The sequence below is a fragment of the Ursus arctos genome, unplaced genomic scaffold (genome assembly GCF_023065955.2).
Source record: "Ursus arctos isolate Adak ecotype North America unplaced genomic scaffold, UrsArc2.0 scaffold_19, whole genome shotgun sequence".
Classification (NCBI taxonomy): domain Eukaryota; kingdom Metazoa; phylum Chordata; class Mammalia; order Carnivora; family Ursidae; genus Ursus; species Ursus arctos.
Window position 1 is genome coordinate 56552220 of NW_026622863.1, and position 22901 is coordinate 56575120.

Sequence of the window (22901 nt, forward strand, 5' to 3'; positions counted from 1 at the left end):
ATATTACAGTATCAACTTTATAGGTTTATGCTCAAGTATAAGGTCTTGAATGTAAGTTACACACTGTAAAAGTTAGACTAAGCTTCTTGAGGGTAGGGAACTTCTGTTAACCCCTATACACAAGATGGCTAGAAGAATATGTGATATAGAGTAGGCACTTGATAAATATTAATTGACTGACTCTCATTCAATAAGCAGTCGGGTCTTGCTAAATGAAGATTTAAAGCAGGGCCAGGTAAAAATTAACTAACTCAGTAATTAAACAGGGCCAGAGAGGTCCAGGCTGTTTTCAAGTAACCTCAATGTATCCCAAAACAAGCTTTAAGAATATAGGGGTGCAAAAATATCCTGATCTCTCCTGCTCTCCCCACTGCCGCATAATAAAGTTGACAGTGTTTGTCATCCAGCCAAAACTTATAGGTCAGGAAAATGTGACCAGTGTTGAAACCAATCAGAAGTGACTAAAGCTGACATATATGCTAGACTGAGCAAACTGTAACTGTATAGTTAGAGCTGTATTCCATTAGATCAAAAACATAGAGGAATGATTAACATGTTAATAACAATGTGTTGGGTTTATAAGACATGTTTTACTTCATATTTTATAAACCCTCCCAGAATATTGTTTATTCACTATCTTGATCAGAGAGTGGTGGGCAGTTAACAATTTCCACTAGGCATTCTTCACAATACCTTTTACCCTCCCCCCCCATCCCCCCCCACCCCCACCAAGAACTCAAGGCTTTTCTCTTTTGTTTGAGTTCAGGTTCTCTAAGCACTTTTTCTCTTTTTAATAAAAGCTTTTGTACTTGAGTTTCTTTTGGCTTGTCATAAAATTCACTGATCTTTCCTTTTGCATACACAAATAGGTTAAAATACTGTTCCTAGGTTTTAGACTCTCCACCCACCCCAACCTGTTTTTCATTTTGGATAGTTTCTATTGCTGTGTCTTTGAAGTTCACTAATTTTTTCTTTTTCTTTTCTTTTTTTTTTTAAAAGATTTTATTTATTTATTTGACAGAGATAGAGACACCCAGCCAGAGAGGGAACACAAGCAGGGGGAGTGGGAGAGGAAGAAGCAGGTTTCCAGTGGAGGAGCCTGACGTGGGACTCGATCCCAGAACACCAGGATCATGCCCTGAGCCGAAGGCAGATGCTTAACGACTGAGCCACCCAGGCGCCCCATTAAGTTCACTAATTTTTTCTTATACAATGTCTAATCTCCTATTAATCCCATCAAATGTATGTTTTATCTCAGAAGTTGTAATTTTTATCTTTAGAAATTTGAATTGGGCCTTTCTTTTTATAGCTTTCATATCTCTATTTAATATGGCTTACTTTTTTTTAAGCTTTTATTTAAGTAATATCTACATCTAACATGGGGCTTGAACTCACAACCCCAACGGACCCAGCCAGGTGCCTCAACACGGTTTACTTTTAACCTAATATTTAAAGTAAGTTTCTAGTGGCGCCGGGGTGGTTCAGTCGGTTAAGCATCTGCCTTCTGCTCAGGTCATGATCCTGGGGTCCTGGGACTGAGCCCCACACTGGGCTCCTTGCTCAGTGGGGAGCCTGCTTCTCCCTCTTCCTCTGCCTGCCACTCCCCTGCTTGTGCTCTCTGTCAAATAAATAGATAAAATTTTTAAAAAGTAGAGTAGTTGGACCTTAAATTTTTGTCTAATTGATAATCTCTTTTTACTAGGGTATTTTGATCATTCATAATTAATGTGGTTAGGTTCAAATTAACAATGTGCAATTTGTTATTTATCCATCTGGTTTTGCTCCCCTTTTTGTCATTTTCTACCTTCTTTGGGAGTAACTATATATTTTTTTAAAAGATTTATTTCAGGGGGAGGGGCAAGGGAGAGGGAGACAGACAGATTCCCCACTGAGTGGGGAACCCAACGCAGGGCTTGATCCCAGGACCTGAAATCATGACTTGAGCTGAAATCAAGAGTCAGATGCTCAACCAACTGAGCCACCCAGGCACCCCTGGAGTAACTATATTTTATGATTATCTCCATTGTTGGCTTATTAGGCATAACTTTGTTATTTAAGTGGTTCCTTTAGAGTTTATAGCATGTATCATTCACTTATCAGTGTATCTTCAAGTTATTATACCTTTTCATGTATAGTACCAGAATCTTATATACTTCAATTTTCTGTAGCCAGATCAGCTTCATTGAAGAAATTATCTTCTGGATGCTCCTGGGATATATTTTTAGTGGATGGGTAAACTGGCTTTACATGATAATTACACATTAGTATTCCTAACTCCACATACTTTTGGAATCTTTACAAAATATGAAGAAATTTCTGGCATTTAAACTTTAGTGTAGGCCACCTTTGCGTCCAGTTTCAGTCAACCAACCAAGCAAACTGCAGAACCATTCTAACTGAGCTCAAACATTAAAGCCAGAAGCAATTCATGGTCAGCCCATATTGTTAAATTTGCCTGATCCAAATTTTTGTTCCTTCCACCATAATCCCACAAATGTTTCCCACGATTCTGTTTATATAAGCAATATATATAAAAAATAAATACTTCATGACTACACTGGGTTTAACCAAAGAATGCAAAGTAAGTTAAATTTCGTCTAATTTTCTAAGCAGTGTAATTCACCATTGTATTAGACTGCTTTGGCTGTCATAACAAAATACCACAGAGTGGGTGTTTGAAAAAACAGAAATTCATTTTCTCACAGTTCCAGAGGCAAGAAGTCCACAGTCAAGTTTACTGTAGATTTGGTTTCTGGTCAGGACTCTTCCCGGCTTGCAGACATCTAGCTGCCTCCTCACCATGCCCTCGCAAGGCATTTCTGCAGTTCCTCTGCACAAAGAAAGAGTTCTCTGGTGTCTCTTCCAATAAGGACACTGAACTCACTGGGATCAGAGCCCCACCCTTAGGACCTCATTTAACTTTAGTTACCGCCTTAGATGTTCCACCTCCAAATATAGCCACACTGGGTGTTAGGGCTTCTACATGTGAATCTGAGGGGACACAAACATTCAGTCCAGAATATTCCACCCCTACCCCGCCAAATTTATGACCTTTTTGCATGCAAAATACATTCCAACAACCCTCAAAGTCTTAACTCATCCCAGCATCAACTCTGAAGTCTATATAGTCCAAGTCTCGTCTAAATCATATATGGGTGAGCCTTCAGGTGCAATTTACCCTGAGGCAAAATTTCTCTCTAGCCGTGAACCTGTAAAATTAGAGAAGTTACTCACTTCCAAAATACAATGGTAGGACAGACATTCCCATTCCAAGAGAGAGAAATTAGGAGGAAGAAAGGGGTATGGGTCCCTCAAAAACGCAAAACCTAGCAAAGCAAATTCCACTCGATCTTAAGAATAATCACCTTTGGTTACTTATCTTTGGTTACGTCCGGCTGCCAGGCATTGTAGGTCACGTTGTAGGTGGGAATCATAACACTCTTGCAACTTTATATTCAAACCAGCAATTTTACATTCTGCATTCCACTAGAATGTAAAGCTCCGCCAAGGGTATTTTTGCGTGCATTTCTGGCTTTTGTATCCCTAGCATGCAGAACAGTGTTTGCCACATAGTAGGCATTTTATAAACATCCGAATGAATGAACGAATAATCCCTTTAATTGGAAGGCGCTCTAAGCCTGGTTGTGTAACTGGGGAGCGGGCTCTGCACTGGGAGCTCATGAGTTTAATCAGTTGGGCTGCAGTACTGAACAAAACCACTTTTCTCAAAACTTTTTTTTTTTTTTTAAGATTTAAAAAAATTTTTAAGTGCAATCTACCCCCCCAACCACCCCAAGATCAAGAGTCACACGCTCGATGACTGAGCCAGCCAGGGGCCCTACAGAGCTTTTGATTTAAGGTATTTTTCATCTTTAGGGAAAGAAAAGCTTGCCGCGTCTTTGATTCCTCCCACCACGGAGGAGAGAACCACGGGAGAGCCACGCTTCTCTAGTAGCTGTGCCACTTGTTGACCCCCATCAGCCTTGTGCCCCGTTTTCACCCACACAAATCATACCAAGAGCTTTATAATCCTGTTTGCCCACTCTCTGAGCAATGCCTTTTTCAGCGGTTCTCTAAAATCTAGCCTGGCCGCAAATGCCGCTTTCTCCACACAGCTCCCTCCCGCCAGCATTCTTAGGATACTAGCCTGTTCCCCTCCAACTGTTGCTCAGGCTCGGCTCGAACTCCCTCCCTGGTGAACTTCAGCGCGGGCCGCGCCCACTTAGCTTCTCCCTATCCTCTAAATGAGTCTCTTAAAGTCCGCGACCATCTTGGCCGGTCTCCTGAGGAGATATGTGGGCAGGCCTGATGCACCGCCCCTGGTGAATGTTACAAATTCGCGGCCCAGTGGCTAAAGTGGCCTAGAAATAAAGTGAAATAAAGCGTTTCCAATAGCTTCTCACCGTCTAGTGCCTTCCCGCGAAAGGCGCAGAGAGGACGCCCGCCTCAGGGCAGTAAGTGGGGAATCCCCTCCCGGCGAACGGCCTGGAGCCGGCGCTGCAATATGACGTCACAGGCCGAGCCCAGCGCCAGATTCCGGGTCTCTGGAACAACGCGCGTTGGCCCTCGTCGGCCGCCGTCTAAGGCGCCTCTGAGGGTCTGTCAGTCGCTGAGGTGGGACGCGCGGACTGTAGACACTGAGGCAAAGTGTTGGGGGAAGTAGTATGGTGATTGTCTCCAGCGGTGAAGATCGAGGTTATCTCTAGGTCAGTGTCGGTTCTGGGAGCGTTTCGCGGCCAGGGAGAGCGCGTTGGGTTTGTGGGTGGTTTTTGTTTTTTGTTTTTTTTTGTTTTTTTTTTTTTGTCCCGGAGCGGGTTGGGGTAGGTGTTGGGGGAAGCGAGTGGGAATTCTCGCTAGGGGGTTGTGTTGGAGGATCACTGGGCGTTCCTGTGGAGGGAGAGCTTGTGAGGTTCCGTGTTAGGACGAGAACTTGGGGGAGAGTAGCGGTTTGGAGTGTCTGGTTAGGGGAAGCGGGAGTCGTGTCGGTGTTGGGGACAGCGTTTGGGGAGTTCTGTTGTTGATGCTTACCACATCCTTACTTTTAAAGATGGGGTTTCCGGCCTCTTGCGCCGATGTTTACTGTATATTCTTGCAGAAAATATGTTTTCATTTTTACTTCCGACCCATGTAATGACATGCTCGAATTCCTAAATAGTCCAGAAAATAACTCTTGTTAAATTTTAGTGTATTTCAATTTTAATGTTGGGATCATTGTGTAGGTACTGGTATAATTTTATACATTTTGAATCTGCTGTCCTGCCAGCTGTTTCTATATTATAACTCTTTGGAAGTTTTCGTCTTTCTTTTCTTTTGTTTTAAACTATTGCAGTTATGTTCTATCGCGTGGATGCTTTAATTTGGGTAGAACTGATGTGGGGATAGGTCCAATACTTTCAGGAACATGTGATGGATTTCCTTTAACACAAGTGTTTTGTTTCCTTGACCAGCTGTGGTGGTGAAAACACTTCCAGATGCTTTTTAGACAATCTGTTTATGTTTATTCCTAAATAGTTTATACTGTTGTTGTCATCGTACATGGTGTGTGTTTTATTCCCCCCCTTATGACCACTCCCACTCCCTCTTTTTTGGTTTCTTCTAATTTTATATAATGCACAAAAGCAAAAAATTAAAAGATATACTTATTTTGTCCCCTCAAAATACTAACGTTACTGCCACTAGCTTATACATTGATTCCTTTATATTTTCTAGTTGAGTATTTTTGTTACCTGCAAGTATTTTGGCCAGGTGGCAAGTGTATGAACTGTGAAGTAAGAAGAAACTGCTTCTGCCTCTGACTTGGGTAGGTTAATGTCTGAGTCAGTTTATTTGTGAAAAAAGCTGTCATAATTCCTACTTCATAGAGTTTTTATGAAGATTAAATTAGCAAATGTTCTTCAAGTACAAAGTGTGGTGCTGGCACTTAGTATAGTCTGAATAAATGGTAACTATAATTTATCAAGTTTTTATTCCTCTTTCTCCAAGATTTTTCCCCCCAGCTTTATTGAGATACAATTGACATATAACATTCTGTAAGTTTAAGGTGTCAATGTGTTGATATAATACACTTCTATATTGCAAAATAATTACTACCACAGGTTAGCTAACACCTGCATCATGTCACATAATTACCATTTCTTTTATGTGGTGAAAACATTTAAGATCTACTGTCTTAGCAGCTTTCAGTTATATAATACAGTCTCAACAGTAATCAGCATGCTGTACAATGCAGCTCCTCAAATAACTTAAAAATTACTTTCATTTATATTTTTCTTCTCTCTCTTTATTTAATATTTGATTTATAGATTACTAGATTTCCCAGTGTCTTATATTCCTGGAAGAAACCATACTTGTCCATAGTGATTTGTTCTTTTAATATGTGGCTGGGTTCCATTTGCTAATTTTATTTAGTATTTTTGCATCTAGAAATAAAAAGATGTCTTGGATTTGCTTCAGAATAATCCAGTGGTGAAGGGAGATGAGTGGTAGTGTAGATAATACAAAATTAGGTTTGAGTTGATAATTTTTGAAGGCATATAATGGATGTGAGGAATTTGATTATACTGTCCTTTCTTTCTTTCAGAAAGTGGATGTGTGGGCAGGGGCAGAGGGAGAGAGAATCTCAAGCAGGCTCCACACCCAGCAAGGAGCCCGATGTGGGGCTCAATCCCATGACCCTGAGATCATGACCTGAGCCGAAATCAGGAGTTGGATGCTTAACCTACTGAGCCACCCAAGCACCCCTCCTCTTTCTTTGTACATAGGGTTTTACTATACTGTTTCTTCTTCTTTGGCTTGAACTTTTTCATAATAAAATTAAAATTTTTTTGCTTCTACATTTATAAGTGAAACTGATCTGTCCTTTTTTTTAAAGAGTATTTTTCAAGTATAACACTAAAAATGAAAAAATAGGATATTGTAGCACCCTAGGAGCCCCATCTCATCCTAATCTCCTCCCTTCTCTCCAGAGGTAATTATTATCCTAGAAACATCATATTAAATTTGCCTGGCTGTTAACTTTATACAAATGGAGGGGCGCCTGGGTGGCTTCAGTCTGTTAAGCGTCCAATTCTTGATTTCAGCTTAGGTCATGATCTCAGGGTCCTGGGATCGAGCCCAGTATTGCTGGGTTCCCTGCTCAGCCGGGAGTCTGCTTCTCCCTCTCCCTCTGCTGCTTCTCCTGCTTGTGCTCTCTCTCTCTGTCTCTCTCTCAAATAAATAAAATATTAAAAAAAAAAAACTTTATACAAGTGGAATCATAGGGTACATGTCCTTTTGTATCTAGCTTCTTTTGTTCAATATTTTGTTGTGAAATTCATTTACGTTGTTGCATATAGCAGTAGTTCATTTTTTCCCATTGCTCTGTGGTATTCTTTGGTGTGATTATTTATGCACTCCACTATTAATAGACATTTTGCTTGTTACTGGCTTGTGTCTATTATAAATAATGCTGATACGAACATTTTGGTACATGCATTTTGATGCATGAAAGTTCTGTTGGGTATATACTTAGTAGAATTCCTAAAGTGTAGGGTATGCTAGGTACAGGGAGAAAGGACAAATGCCCAGTCATAATGGGAGGTTCTTAGCATACCTCACTCAGTAACAGAGAACAAGGAGACAAAAAGCTAGAAGGCTATAGTTTAACAGTGATCAGCAAAGTTTCTGTAAAGAGCAGTGAGAGAGTAAATATTTTAGGCTCTGCAGGGCAGATAGTCCTGCACCTTTTCATCTCTGCCCTAGTAAGATGAAAGTAGCCTAGAGAATACATAAATAGGTATGGCTGTGTTGCAGGAAAACATTATTTACAAAAACAGGTCACCAGCCCACTATACTGCCAACCCCTGAAGAATTAGGATAACTTGATTAACAAACTTGACCAGTGTAAAACACTCCACCCAATGATTTTTTTCAAACGCACATGGAACAGTTATAAAAAATTTAGCATATGGTGGGCCATAAAGCCAGTCTAAACAAATTCCAAAGGATTGAAATGATACAGAATACTTTCTCCAACTACAGTGGAATTAAACTTATAAAGCAATACCAAAATGATAACTAGAAAATCTCCCATTTTTTGGTAAGCATACCATGCACATCTAAGTAATTCATGATTCAAAAAAAATTACAGTGGAAATGTTCTGAATTGCATTTTAATAATCCTACATGTCAGCTTTTGTTGAATTCAACTGAAGCAATCAGTGGAGGGAATTTAGACATGTATTAGAAATGCATGTATTCGGGCACCTGGGTGGCTCAGTCGTTAAGCGTCTGCCTTCGGCTCAGGGCATGATCCCAGTGTTGTGGGATCGGGCCTCACATCAGGCTCCTCTGCTGGGAGCCTGCTTCTTCCTCTCCCACTCCCCCTGCTTGTGTTCCCTCTCTCACTGGCTGTCTCTCTGTCAAATAAATAAATAAAATCTTAAAAAAAAAAAAAAGAAATGCATGTATTAGAGGGGTGCCTGGGTGGCTCAGTCATTTACACACACACACACACACACACACACACACACACACAATGGAATATTATTCAGCCATAAGAAAGAAGGAAACCTTGCCATTTGCAACAACATGGATGGACCTTGCATTATGCTAAGTGAAATAAATCAGAGAAAGACAAATACTGTATGATCTCACTTATATATAGGGAATCTTAAAAAATGAAACAAAATGAAAAAACCAAATTCATAGATCTAGTGAACAGATTGGTGGTTGCTAGAGGCTGGGGTGTGGGGGTAGGTGAAATGGGTGAAAGGGTCAAAAGACATAAACTTCCAGTTATAGAATAAATAAGTCATAGGGATGTAATGTAGAGAATGGTGACTGTAATTACGAATACCATATTGCATATTTGAAATTTTATAACTGTATGGTGACAAATGTTAACTGGACTTATTATGGTGACCATTTCATAATGTATACAGATATTGAATTGTTACATTGTACACCTGAAAGTAGCGTATGTCAATTATACCAAAAATAGTAATAATACGGACAGATAGTATTTATATATGTAAAGGACTATTATCATTTTTCATGTGTCATTTTCATGTCAGTTTCAACCACTGACTAAACTTTTTTTAGCACAGTTGACACACAATGTTACATTAGTTTCAGTTGTGCAACTTAGTGCTATTTGAGGAGTTTTGTACATTACTATGTTCATCATAACTTCTTTTTTACTCTTGTCCATTTCAATTACTTGAGTTTGCTGGGTCTACAGTAATACTGTGCAAATGTTGTTAATTTCTCTTCTTTTCTTTCATATTGATCACTGCTATTTGATTCTTCTAACGATGTGGTAAGACCAGTGATGAATGAGCATGGTGGGACTTAGTCCTTTCCATGCTTCATAGGAATGCTTCCAGCATCTCACTGGCTCTCCATTGGGCATGTAAAGTGGTGTGTTTTTTGTTTGTTTTTTGCTTTGGTTTTGTTTGGCTTTAGATGTTTTTCCTTTTTTCCTCTTATCTTTTGGAAAGAAAGACAGCGTGATTTCCAACTAACATGTCAATTACAAGTCCCAACTCCATTCCTTCCTCTTCATCCCCAGAAGTAACCTCTAGCTTGAAATTTTACATTATAATAATTTTTGGACTTTAAGTGTGTCTCTACAAACAATATATATTCTATTTCTGTGTGCATTTAAGAAGTTTATGCAAATGGTGTTATACTTGATATATCCTTTTACAAGAGATTTATAGGATTTTATTTTGTTCTTGTTTTATCAGCAAGCTGTTTTTTTCTCCCAACACTATTGACATCAAATGTGTGGGAGTTTGTCCCACACCAGCCAATTTTCCCAACTCCCTGGACACCAACTGGGTGTCCTAAAATTCAACTCAGTTTTGTTGCTAACTACCAGGAATTCATGTAGATCCCACAGATTAAAGGCTCAGTTTTGCAAGACTGACCACATTTCAGATACCAGTCACAATTCCCAGGTTGCCACTTGTACTTCTGACCAACTGGCTATAAATAAGGGGTTTCAGGGATTTGGTGGCTCAGTCAGTCAGGCATCTGACTCTTGATTTTGGCTCAGGTCATGATCTCAGGGTGGTGAGATCGAGCCCCACACTGGGCTCTGCAGTCAGCTGGGAGTCTGCTTGAGAGTCTCTCTCTTCCTCTTCCTTTGCCCCTCCCCTGTTCTCTCTCTCTCAAATAAGTAAGTCTTTTAAAAAAGTAAATCAGGGGTTTCTACACCCCCCCCAAGTTCAGTAATTTGCTAGAACAGCTCACAGAACTCAGGAAGATACTTTACTTACTATTACCAGTTTATTATAAGAGATACAAATGAACAGCCAGATGAAGAGGTACATAGGGTGAGGTCCAGAAGGGTCCTGAGCACAGAAGCTTCTGCCCGTATGGAGCTGGGGTACACCACCCTCTTGGCACCTCAAAGCATTCAACTCAGAAGCTCTCCAAACCGTGTAATTTAGGAGATTTTGTTGATTATATAGGCACGATTATATGGCCCACTGATGATTAAATTCAATCTCCAGCCCTTCTCCATTTCCTAGAGGTTCCAGGGGGTGAGGCTGAAAGTTCCAACCCTTAATCATGCTTTGGTCTTTCTGGGGACCACCCCCTATCCTGAAGCTGTCTGTGGACCCCCAGCTACCAATAATCTCATTGGCATAGCAGAACTACTCTTGTCACTCCAAAGATTACAAGGATTTTGGGAGCTGTGTGCCAGAAACCTGGGGCAAACACCAAATATCTATTTCCCAGTGTACCGTAATGAGTCTAAGGAAGTAGCCACTCCACTCCTAGGCTATAATAGGCTCATAACAAAAGGAATACCGAATTTTATGAGCTACTTTTTCAATGTCAATTTAGACTTTTCTCTTCTAACCTATTAATTTATTTTACTGGCTACTCTTGGCTGCCAACCTGACATCCATGCCCCTTTTGTTAAGAAAATCGCTATTTTATTTAGACAGCCATCCATCTGGGAACTTGACCTTAACCTCAGTTCAGTAGAAAATGCAGACTAGTCCTACAAATCAGGGTAGTTCCATTGCCATTTTCAGTTTCATTGCTATGTTCCAGGCATGAACATTTGATGCAGCTCTGATCTGTTAAGTGTGAGGGAAAGTCTGCCAAGGAGCTTTTGGGAAGTGGTTGAGTCCTTGATCTCCAATCCTAGAGATCTCAGTTGTAAACTCATTCATGTCTAACTTCTTCCTACCTCTCTCCTGCCCATATGGAGGTCTACATTTGAGTTGTATACCATTCTTTTTAGGCTGGCACTGCAGGGAGACTTAGCTGAAGGGCCAAGACTGGGACAAAGCATTGTCAGGATTAGACATGGGAGTGGTAGGTATCCTTGTTCACTGTGTTTACCAGTTGGCCAGAGAATGGGTCAGAGACGAGCTCTCTGGGAATGGAGGATTCCGGAGAGCTAGAAAGTCTTTGAGAATAATTTGCTGCCTTGCAGGGTGAAGCAAAATTCAAATTGACTTCATAGTGTTGGTGTCCTCAGAGTGTGAGTTTCTAGCATGCCTCCAGGGCTTGGCCCTTGGGGAGACTGATCTCTGACCTGTGCTGCTGAGGCAAGGATGGGTCAGCCTTTGCATTCTGGCTTGTGTGGAAGGAGCTGGCTCGGTGTGCATAGCAAATATTGTAAGTACTGGTTCCAGGGGTTCTGTTTTTGCAATTATGACCATATGGCCATTCCAAGTATGATGTGGTAGGGAGTAAAGTTATTTTTTTTTTTTAAGATTTTATTTATTTCTTAAAGAGAACACAAGTGGGGGGGAGGGGAAGAGCAGAGGGAGAAGCAGACTCCCCACTGAGCAGGGAGTCCAACAGTGCTGGGCTCGATTCCAGGACCCTGAGATCATGACCTGGGTTGAAATCAAGAGTCAGACACTAACTGACTGAGCCACCCAGGTGCCCCAGGGAGTAAAATTATTAAAGTACATGAGAAAGAAAAAAAATTGTATTGTGAGGCTGTTGGTAAAGGAATCTATAATAATGGAGAGAGGCAGATGTGGATTCAGATTCCCACATTGCTGCTTAGGGAGGATGTTACCATGGACAGCACACTTCACCTGATCAAGCCTCAGCTTACTTATATTTAAAATGGAGACCATGCTTACGTTATAGTAGTATTGAGGATTAAATAAGACTATGCTCATGATTTTTACAGTCCCTTGGTCTTCAGATGGGATAATTGCTCCAGTGCAATAAACAAAAATTTTAGGAATGTGTGGGCACAGGTGGTTTTAAGGCAGTTTCCAGAGCCACCACTTGTATTCATTATCTTTCCTAAAACTGATCTGTGTGAAGACTTGGCAACAGACAAAATCATGAGCTGGGTTTCTTTTTTTTTTTTTTTTTTATTCAACAGAGACAGAGACAGCCAGCGAGAGAGGGAACACAAGCAGGGGGAGTGGGAGAGGAAGAAGCAGGCTCATAGCGGAGGAGCCTGATGGGGGGCTCGATCCCACAACACTGGGATCACGCCCTGAGCCGAAGGCAGACGCTCAACCGCTGTGCCACCCAGGCACCCCATGAGCTGGGTTTCTTTCCCATCTTTTTCACATCCATTCTAGTCCAACTTTGCCCCAAAAAGTGGGGGGGCATTCCTCTCGCCCATCCCGTGTCTTCCTGTTGAGCATGGCCCCATGATATAAAAGCTTCCCTGGTGTTAAAGAGAGGAAATGTTGGGGCCCTTGTTAGAGTGAGTCTGCACGGCGAGAGAAAGCTGGGGTCCCAGGTACATGTCCTCTTACAGATGAATTTGCTCTTGAATCCACAGGTTCTAGTCTACAGAACAAGACATTATCAGTACTGGAAGAAGGAGGAGGTCCCAGTCTTGGGAGGTCATCATTTCTGGCAGCAGCCTGACCTGAGATATCTGACCATAACTTCCAGGCAGGCCCAGAGCAGACAGAAGACAAAGCGTACCCTGCAGTTGCTAGCCCTCTCTTTTTAGAACAGGAAAACATGACCACAGCCCGGGTAAGGCTTATTTTACCTATTCTGTCCTTTGTTTCCCAGTGGATTTGTGGAAGCTTCTAAAACACAGTCTGATAAAATGAGACAGTGTATGTTGATAAAGATCAGGATCTGTAGGAAAATAAGTTTAGGCTATAATCTTAAAATCTGGGCAAGTTAGGAAGCAAGATATATGGGTCATAGGATTCATACAAAGCCCTTAAGGATGGAACTGAGGTAAATGACTGTGTAAGATCTTGTGGGCTGCCTTAGCTTTGAATTTGTGTCTCATTTCTTAGCAGCTGTAATAACAAGAAAAACATGAGAAGTTACATGATTTGAGGTGTCTGTGAGGAGAAAGCAAACCAATTCTTCAGGGAAAGTAATTTCATTGCTCTTAGTGTTTAAGAAATTTCTTTTCCTAGCTCTTCACAGAGATTTTGTGGTTAGACAGTGTTCTCAATATTAGTCATGTAATAAAGGCATAGGATGTTTCCTTTGGCTTTTTCTCATTGTGTTCCTCACAGTAAGCTAAGGGGATAATGCCAAAGCAGAACGTGATTGGACAAAATTCTTCAAAAGCAGTGCACCTGGACGATAGAAGCTTCTGGCAGTCCATACTTTACCTAGGAATAAAGCCTAAATTATTTAATAAAATGAATGTGCTAAAGCATCTTGACCTTTGAGTGGTCCTCCATGAAGAAGAATTCTGTCATATGGCAGAAGACACCTGAAAGTTCCACTCTTTGATAACAGCTTGGAGGACAGATAGTGGCAGTGCTCCCTTTATACCACAGGTTCAGAGAATGAAGGCAGTCAATTATTCTTGGTCTGGCATTGGTATTTTTAATTACTTAAATGATGCATGGTTACATTTGCATGTAAAAGATTCAAACAAAAAGAAGTATTTACACCAAAAGAGAATATCTATCCCCTTTCACCTCTTCCTGCCCAACCCAAGAGGTAATAGATGTTAGTAGTTTGGGTCTTCAGTCAATCTCTTTGTGTAATTGACAAGTGGTAGAAAATATTTATACATATTTTTATATGCATAAATATATGTACTTATACATATATAATTGTACATATTATTAAGATTTTTTCACATGTCTGGGATCATATTATATATACAACTTGGGGACTTCACTTTTTTTTATTTAAGAGAGTGCCTTGAAGATCATTGGCATCAATAGGTTTACATCTACCAAATTGGTTTATTTTTATTTTTTTTTTATTTTTAAGTAATCTCTATACATAACGTGGGGCTTGAACTTATAACCGTGAGATCAAGAGTCGCATGCTCTACCGACTGAGCCAGCCAGGTGCCCCACTACCAAATTGATTTTAATGTTCATGTAGTATATTATAGCATGGAGGTACTGCAATATATCCTCGACTGCTTTTTTTTTTTTTTTTAAGGTTTTCCATTTTATTTTTTAGGGAGAGAGAGTGCACGTGCACTCATGCACTCAAGGGGTGGGGAGGAGCAGAGGGAGAGGAAGAGAGAATCTTAAGCAGACTCCATGTCCAGTGCGGAGCCTGGCACAGGGCTTAATCTCACGACCCTGAGATCATGACCTGAGCTGAAATCAAGAGTCAGACTTAACCAACTGAGTCACCCAGGCACTCCCTTGTCTGCTTTTGATGAACATGTAGATATGGATAGTTTTTCACTGTTATAAACAAATAATGAACATTCTTCCTCCACATTGTTTTGTCTCTGCAAATATTTTTTTTCAAATATTATCTTAGTACTCTTTTAGGCTAAGAAAACCAATCCATAGAATTCCATGGTGGTGGCGTCTGAATGTTTGTGTCCCCACAAAATTCATATGTTGGAATCTTAACCCTCAAAGATGATGTGTTAGGAGGTAGGGCCTTTGGACCAGGAAGGGGGCCCTCACCAGAATGCAACCATGCTGGCTCCTTGATCTGGGACTTGCCAGCTTCCACAACTGTGAGAAATAAATTTCTGTTTTTGTGGGCTACCCAGTGTCTGGTATTTTGTTATAGGAACCCGAGTGGACTAAGACACACGGTCCTGTGGTATGTGAAATACTCAGAGTGTGCATAACTTATCATGAGAAAATGATGAGAACGTGTTCCTGTCCCTCTTTTCTGCATCAGCTGTTCCGCCTTAGACTGCATTGGCATTTGTTGTTACAGGCATCGTTGTCATTTGAGGACGTGGCTGTGGGCTTCTCCTGGGAGGAGTGGCAGTTACTGGCTCCGTCTCAGAAGGATCTATACCGGGATGTGATGTTGGAGAACTATAGGAATCTGGTGTCAGTGGGTGAGGACAGCATCACAATCCATGGCCTTTTCTTTCTCATTCAATAAAATCGGTATTGTCCCTGAAATACCTCCTGGTTTGGACTAACACATTGTGGGGGATAGACTTTTATTCCCTTCTTTGGCACTAGAGTGTATATGCTCTCCCTTCCCCAGGAAAAGGCTTTTGCTTTACCGAAGTACAAATGACGTACAGACCTTCTCAGTTTTCATAGATTCCCCAAGCTTAAATACTTGGTGCCAAGTTTTCAATGATTTCCCATTTTACAGGTTATCAGGCTAGCAAACTAGATTCACTCTTCCAGTCGGAGCAAGGAGGACCACCGTGGACGGTAGAGGGAGCAGCTCAGAGTCAAACCTGTCCAGGTGAGTGAGTGAAAACCAAGAAGACGGGGAGAAAGGACACTAAAATTCCAGTCGGTCAGTGAAAGGTTAACACTTTGGAAGTGTTGTGTGGAGAACTTTTCTTACACCAGTTGGTGACACAGAAATCTGAGCAACTCCTTCCTGTATCTCTCTTCTTTATTAGGGCTGTTGTTTGCCTGCTATTAAAGGATGAGGTCTTCCTTTTTTTCTCATTTCTAGATCTGATTACAGTCTTGGCTCATCTAGGATCCAGATTTCTTACCTGGTTCCCTCCTGCCCCACTTGTGCACGTCTTCTCCCTTTCCTTTTCTGCAGCGTTCCCACCTCCTGTTCCCCACTGACTTGTTCCCATACAGATGGCTTTGCACTTGGCACAGTTCTCATCTTCTGCACATCCTTGCCCCTTTCGAAAGGGCTGAAATCCCTCCCTGACAACCCACCTCACCTGAGGTCATCTGAAAACTACACGTACCTTGTCTCTGAGGGTACCTCTATCTACTTATTCAGCCTCTGCTTCCCCAACTTCCATGTTCTGTGTTTTTTGGTGTTTTTTTTTTTTTTTTAATCTTCTGCTTGATTCTCATATTAAAAGTTTCATTCTCAAGGCCTAAGCTCTCTGTTCTCTGCGGGAGAGTCCCAAATTGACCTCTTCTACTAATGTCTAATCTGCAGTGTAATCCCCTGTATGTTGCCAGCCTCCACGGCAGCTGCCCTTTGATGTCCTCCTTCCTGTCTGCAAAAGCAGAGTCCTCCTTTCTCCCAGATTATGTCTTCACCGTGATAGAGTGTATTCATATATATTTGAGGAGTTAAGCTCTCTGTACTCTGACGGTTATTCCCAAGTTGACATCTCCCCTTCTGTAGTCTGATCGGACCTCTAAGTCTGTATTTTGCCAGCACGGAGGATAATTATCCTGTGAGGTCCTCTTGCCTTCAGCTGTGGTGTTGGAACCTGAGATCATTTCTCCTCCTGGTGAATACTTTTACTCCTAGTGCATTTTACTTAGGTTCTGCTGTGCTGCTGTATGAGTTAGGTGCTTGGTCACCTGTGAGTTACCTTGAATTTTCTGTATTCTTTCTTTCTTTTTTTTTTTTTTTTAAAGATTTTATTTATTTATTTGACAGAGATAGAGATAGCCAGCAAGAGAGGGAACACAAGCAGGGGGAGTGGGAGAGGAAGAAGCAGGCTCATAGCTCAGGTCATGATCGAGCCCCACATCAGGCTCCCTGCTCAGTGGGAAGTCTGCTTCTCCCTCTCCCACTCCCCCTGCTTGTGTTCCCTTTCCTGCTGTCTCTCTCTGTGTCAAATAAATAAAATCTTTTAAAAAAAATTCTAGATGGACATCTGTGTGTCTGGATATATTGGACTGGGTGAGGTTGTATCATTTTTACATAGAAAATTGAAGTGTTGACTACAGTATTACTCTAAGTAGGTGATTGGTGTTTTATATAAATTCAGTTTTGGTGTGCAGGTGGAATGAAAGGGGAAAGGTTTAGTAACGAGGCAGTTGTTGAATATTTTACCTCAGTAATCTTGGGATGAGATGCTGTAGGTCCTACATTCTGATTTTCCAATTCCAGTCCTTTGTTATGAAAACCCACACTGTTTATGTTTGATCAGCATTTGTTTGATGTCTCTGGATGTGATTTTCATATTCTCTTTGCCTGTCCCTCTCCCAAAACTCTTAAGACTTGAAATCCATGAACTTCTTGACCTGGGCCTTCCTCTTTCTCTGTCCATTCTTCCTACATTATCTTATCTGGTTCTCTGTAGTCAAAATATTTGAGTACTGTTTATATACTCATGACTTAAAATTGTTATCTGAAGGGGCACCTGAGGGATTGAGTTGATTAAGCATCTGACTCTTGATCTCAGCTCAGGTCTTGATCTCAGGGTTGTGAATTCAAGGCCTTCATTGGGCTTCAGGCCCACTTAAAAAAAAAAATTATCTGAAGTCTAGAACTTTCTCCACACTCATAGATCTAACTGGATACTTCATATTTGTTCTTTTTTTTTTTTTTTAAAGATTTTATTTATTTATTGGACAGAGATAGAGACAGGCAGCGAGAGAGGGAACACAAGCAGGGGGAGTGGGAGAGGAAGAAGCAGGCTCATAGCAGAGGAGCCTGACGTGGGGCTCGATCCCATAACGCTGGGATCACGCCCTGAGCCGAAGGCAGACGCTTAACTGCTGTGCCACCCAGGCGCCCCTTCATATTTGTTCTTGAATGTATATATTATCTCAAACCTGATGTGTCCCTCAAAATGGAGCACTTGATTCCCCACAAATGCCAAACCTCTCTCCCTAATTGCCCTCATCTTATCAAATGGCACCAGCAGCTACACAGATGCGTAAGCCACATATCGAAAACCTATCCTTGATTCCCTTTTCTTCCTCTAGCATTCATTCTTACAGTGAGCCTTATCTTTTCCTCCTGTCATTGTCTTCCTTTCTCTGTACTGTGTCCTTGTTCTTGTACATTTCTCCATCTGCATGGTGGTCAGTCACTCTGATGCTGCTGTTACCTCTTGCCTGAACTCTGCTGTAGCCTCTTGTGTATTCTCTCAACAACTTCATCTCTCCAGTTCATTCTTCATATAGCAGTTGTGTGATTATTGGTATTTTGGGAAATACTAATTCAGAATGGGTTGTATTCCTTCCAAAAAATGTTCAGTGGCTTATGGCCATTGCTCTTAGCATAAAACCTAATTTCTAACAAAGTCTTCCTATGTCATCTGTATGGTCTCAGTTCTTCCTCCCTTTTCATTCTTTTTTTTTTTTTTTCTAAGATTTTATTTATTTATTCGACAGAGATAGAGACAGCCAGCGAGAGAGGGAACACAAGCAGGGGGAGTGGGAGAGGAAGAAGCAGGCTCCTAGCGGAAGAGCCTGATGTGGGGCTCGATCCCATCACACCGGGATCACGCCCTGAGCCGAAGGCAGACGCTTAACTGCTGTGCCACCCAGGCGCCCCCTCCCTTTTCATTCTTATCTATTTCCACTTCACTCAAGCTCAGGATAGTCCAGGTACACCAGCCTCTCTTATGTTTCTCGGTCGTGTCTGTTTTTCTGCCTCTGGGTTTTTGCATTGGCTGTTCCTTCTTGCAAATTTCTTCATCAAGTTATCTACATAACATTGCTCATTCTTATCCTATGATGTCACCTTAATTTTCCTTGTCTCGTGGATGACTATTTTATCTAAGATTAATCTGCCACTACTCTGTCATCTCCTTCATACATACCATTTTGCACAATCTGTAACTTTTTTATTTCTTTGGTTACTTGTTGATCCTCTCAATCCCCCATCTTGCTCTCTCTCTGGTTACTAGAATGACAGCTCCATGGAGACAGATTATATAAGTTACCTTAGTGCGACTGATATATTCTAATTCTAATATTCTAATATATCATTCTGATGTTCAAGTATCATATTGTAGTATATTCCTGAAAACCGGCACATTCAGTATTTGTTGAATGAATGGATCCATCCCCTCTGTCTTCTTTTGTTCTATTCCAGTCACAGTGTGGTTCTATTTTTACTTCTGTCTCCATTTTGCAAGGTCGTATTTGGAAAGAATCCCAAGGTATACTTTTCATTGTAGGCTGTCCATTGTTGTTTCTTTCTTTCTTTTTTTTTTTTTTTTTTTAAAGATTTTATTTATTTGTTTGACAGAGAGAGAGACAGCCAGCGAGAGAGGGAACACAGGCAGGGGGAGTGGGAGAGGAAGAAGCAGGCTCCCAGTGGAGGAGTCCGATGTGGGGCTTGATCCCATAACGTCGGGATCACGCCCTGAGCCGAAGGCAGACGCTTAACAACTAAGCCACCCAGGCACCCCCTCCATTGTTGTTTCTAAAGTAGCTGTTCTTCCCTTTGCTGTTTTATAATATTGTCTTTTTTCACAGAGCATAGGGTATATTTCTCTTAGACAGGGATCTTATAAAGAGCTAGCCCAAACCATGACATTTTTTTTTTTTACATTTTTCCCCCTAAAATTATCATGGATGTTTTCATTGTTCTTTTTCCTAGAAGAAATATGGGAGATTGACCATATGCAGTGGCACCCAGAAAACCAAAACGAGAGTAAAACTTTGGAAAGATATCAGCAAAGTTATGCACTTGGAAATAATTTCGATTTATGCAAAAGTCTTGTTCCTTTAACACAAAGGCACAATAAGTTTGGCTCACACTGTAAAAGCTTGAAATCACATTTAGGTTTTGTTACCCAGAATAGAAGATATGCTGGAGAGGATTCTGATGAGTTTAGTGGATGTGGGAAATCATCAATCTGCACTCAGCAGGATACAACTCTTACTGGAATTAAATGCCATGGATGCATTCAACCCAGTAGCGCTAAATCACAGCTCAACGAACATCAAAAAACTTATACAGAAGAGAAACCACATGAATGCAGTGAGTGCGGAAAAGCCTTCTCCAGGAAGGCACAGCTCATTAGGCATCAGAGAACTGAAAGAGGAGAGAAGCCGCACGGATGTAATGAATGTGGGAAAACATTCATGAGGAAGATTCAGCTCACTGAACACCGGAGAACTCATACTGGAGAGAAACCCCATGAATGTAATGAATGTGGAAAAGCCTTCTCCAGAAAGTCACAGCTTATGGTACATCAGAGAACTCATACAGGAGAGAAACCCTACGGATGCAGTGAATGTGGCAAAGCCTTCAGCCGGAAGTGCCGGCTCAATAGACATCAGCGATCTCACACTGGAGAGAAACTCTATGGATGCGGTGTATGTGGGAAAGCCTTCTCCCAGAAGGCATACCTCATTGCACATCAGAGACTTCACACAGGAGAGAAGCCGTATAAATGCAGTGAATGTGGAAGAACTTTCTTTTTTAAGTCGGACCTGACCAAGCATCAGAGAATTCATACGGGAGAGAAACCTTACGAATGCAGTGAGTGTGAAAAAGCCTTCAGGAGCAAGTCAAAACTCATTCAGCATCAGCGAACTCATACTGGAGAGAGACCATATGCATGCAGTGAATGTGGCAAAGCCTTTGCCCACATGTCAGTCCTCATTAAACATAGGAAAACTCATACAAGAGAGAAAGCTATAAATTCACTGAAGGTGGAGAAACCTTCCTCAGGGAGTCATGGCTCTTTATACATGAGTGATCTTGCACAGGAGCAAAGCGAGATGAACACAGTGCCTGTGGAAATACCTTCTTTGGGAACTCAGCCCTTGTTAAACCTCAGTGAGTTCCTTGGGGGTAGAAATGTAGTGTTTGTGGAACAGCCTTTTCTAAGAAGTCAGGCCTCAGTAGATAATCGGGAATTTGCACAGGGAATAAGTCTTGCAAATTCAATGAATCTGACAACACCGTCTGTAATAAATTATGTCTTATATGTTACAGACATTGTGTAGGAAACAAAATCTCTGGTACCAGAATGTATCTGATACCAGAAAAGCCTTTAGCAAGAATCCTCCACACATTATATGTCAGTTCCTTTTGGACAAAAATGCTATGGATGCAGTGGTGGTGGAGGATAAGTCTGTGAAAATTCAGACTTATTAAATATCTATGAAATCTCACTGAGCAGAGATGCAGCTATTGTGGGGAAGCCTTTTCCTGGAGGTGATATCTCCATTGGAATCAAAGAATTCCCACAGGACCAGAACATTAGGAAAGAATGTGATGATGTTTTCAATGATAAGTTCTACCTCATCACATCAGAGAAGTGTAGAAAAACACCTCTAGACACTGCATATGGACAACATTTTCAGTAAAATGTGGAAGAACTAGGAAGGAGAAACCCCTGAAAACAATAAAAGATGTAAATTCTGAGATGGGAATTCTATTGCCAGACTAACTAATGTGTCACAATTTTATACCTTGGGAATCTGGGAAAGACTTCTCTAATAAATGAAATCTTGGACACTAGGAATTGCATTATGCAGCAAAAATCTATGAATATGGTGAATATGGAGACACAACTTTATTAGTCTCTTATGGCTGCTATGACAAATTACCATAAATTCGGTGGCTTAAAACTACACAATATTATCGTATAGCTCTGGAGGTCTGAAGTCTGAAATGGGTCTCTCTGGACAAGGGGTTGACAGGGAGAACCCATTTTTCTTTGCCCTTCCAGCTGCTAGAAGCTGTCCAAATTTGTGGTTTGCAGACCCCTCCACCTTCAAAGCCAGCAATGTCTGGTCAACTCTTCCATCACTCTGACACTGACTCCTGCCTCCCTCTCCTACATTTAAGGACCTGTGTGACTACATTGGGCCCACCCAGATAATCCAGGATAACCTCCCTATCTTAAAAGTCAGCAGTTAGCAGTCTTAACTCCACCTACTTTGATTCCCCCTTGCCTTATACTGTGACATATTCACAGGTCCTGGAGATTAGGATGTGGACATCTTTGGGGGGCTATTATTCTGCCTCCTTCAGACCACCTCTGGCACCCAATTATTTGTGTCCATACCACGTGAAAAATACATTCACTGTCTCTCAGCACCTCCAAGTGTCTCAACCTATTACAGCACCAACTCAAAGTCTAACATTTCATCTAAATCTTATCAGCTCACAAGCTCTAAATCAAGTATTGGGTGAGGCTCTGGTTATGATTTGTCCTGAGGCGCAGTTCCTCTCTGTGAGCCTATGAAACTCTAGAAACAGTTCATATGGCCCTAAAATACCTAATTGCATCTTTTACTTTAAATGCCTTTTCCATGTAATGTAACATATTTACAGGTTCTGGGGTTTAGGGCATGAACATCTTTGGAGGGCCATTCTGTCTACCACAAAAACATTAGATTTCAGAGAATTCATACTACAGTAAATTCCTACCTAACCATTAAATAAATCTAGAGAATCGTGTTCACAGAGTAGTAATTATCTTTGATCGTTACGGTCCAAATACGGTAACTTTTTTCTACAATCAGTGACTCTTATGCCTGTGTCATGAGATGTGACCAGCATGGAATACTATTGAAATATGTAAATCAAATGATGAGCACTGGAAAAGAACTCCTAAATGCCCTGAAAGAACATGAGATTTATGTGCTGCAAATGCTGCCAAATGTATTTGTATTTATTCTGAAATTGTATGAATTACCATATCCTATTCTGAGTATAGAATGCATATTCCATAATGCACTCAAGTAACAGAACTCTTCACAGCCAATTCCAACAACCTTTTTTCTTTAACAGTAAATGTTTAGTGTATATACTCATTAAATAACAAAAAAAAACAGACAAAATATATGAATGGCCTGTTTTCAGACATTGGGTAATAGTGAGATCAGCACAGCTAACTCGAGAGAAAGGAA

The 22901-nt window shown here is 41.1% G+C and overlaps 2 protein-coding genes across 12 annotated transcripts in view; one reads left to right on the forward strand and one right to left on the reverse strand.

The window, feature by feature from the left end:
* The window catches only part of ZNF613 (zinc finger protein 613), a 55540-nt gene extending 51028 nt beyond the window's left edge, over window positions 1–4512 (reverse strand). For 5 of the 10 annotated variants that reach the window (XM_048223901.2, XM_044380028.3, XM_048223900.2 and 2 more), the window contains exons 1-2: window positions 4404–4509; window positions 2704–2830 (exon numbers count right to left, since the gene is read on the reverse strand). The gene's annotated coding sequence lies outside the window, so the exon portion shown is untranslated. Of the gene's footprint in view, window positions 1–2703; window positions 2831–3365; window positions 3544–4403 lie in introns of all 10 variants that reach the window. The other 5 variants (XM_057314025.1, XM_048223898.2, XM_048223899.2 and 2 more) reach the window with 3 other exon arrangements.
* Window positions 4513–4528: 16 nt separating this feature from the next.
* ZNF577 (zinc finger protein 577) lies at window positions 4529–22832 on the forward strand. Of its 2 annotated transcripts, XM_026488235.4 has the most exons (6): window positions 4529–4706; window positions 5710–5800; window positions 12764–12966; window positions 15109–15235; window positions 15505–15600; window positions 19630–22832. In XM_026488235.4, the coding sequence occupies exons 3-6, from the start codon at window positions 12952–12954 to the stop codon at window positions 20985–20987; spliced, it is 1596 nt and encodes a 531-aa protein (XP_026344020.2). In that variant the 5' UTR covers window positions 4529–4706; window positions 5710–5800; window positions 12764–12951; the 3' UTR covers window positions 20988–22832. The 2 variants fall into 2 exon arrangements, with proteins under 2 accessions (XP_026344020.2, XP_048079879.1); XM_048223922.2 differs by lacking the exon at window positions 5710–5800 and having other exon boundaries at window positions 19630–21433.
* Window positions 22833–22901: the final 69 nt, after the last annotated feature.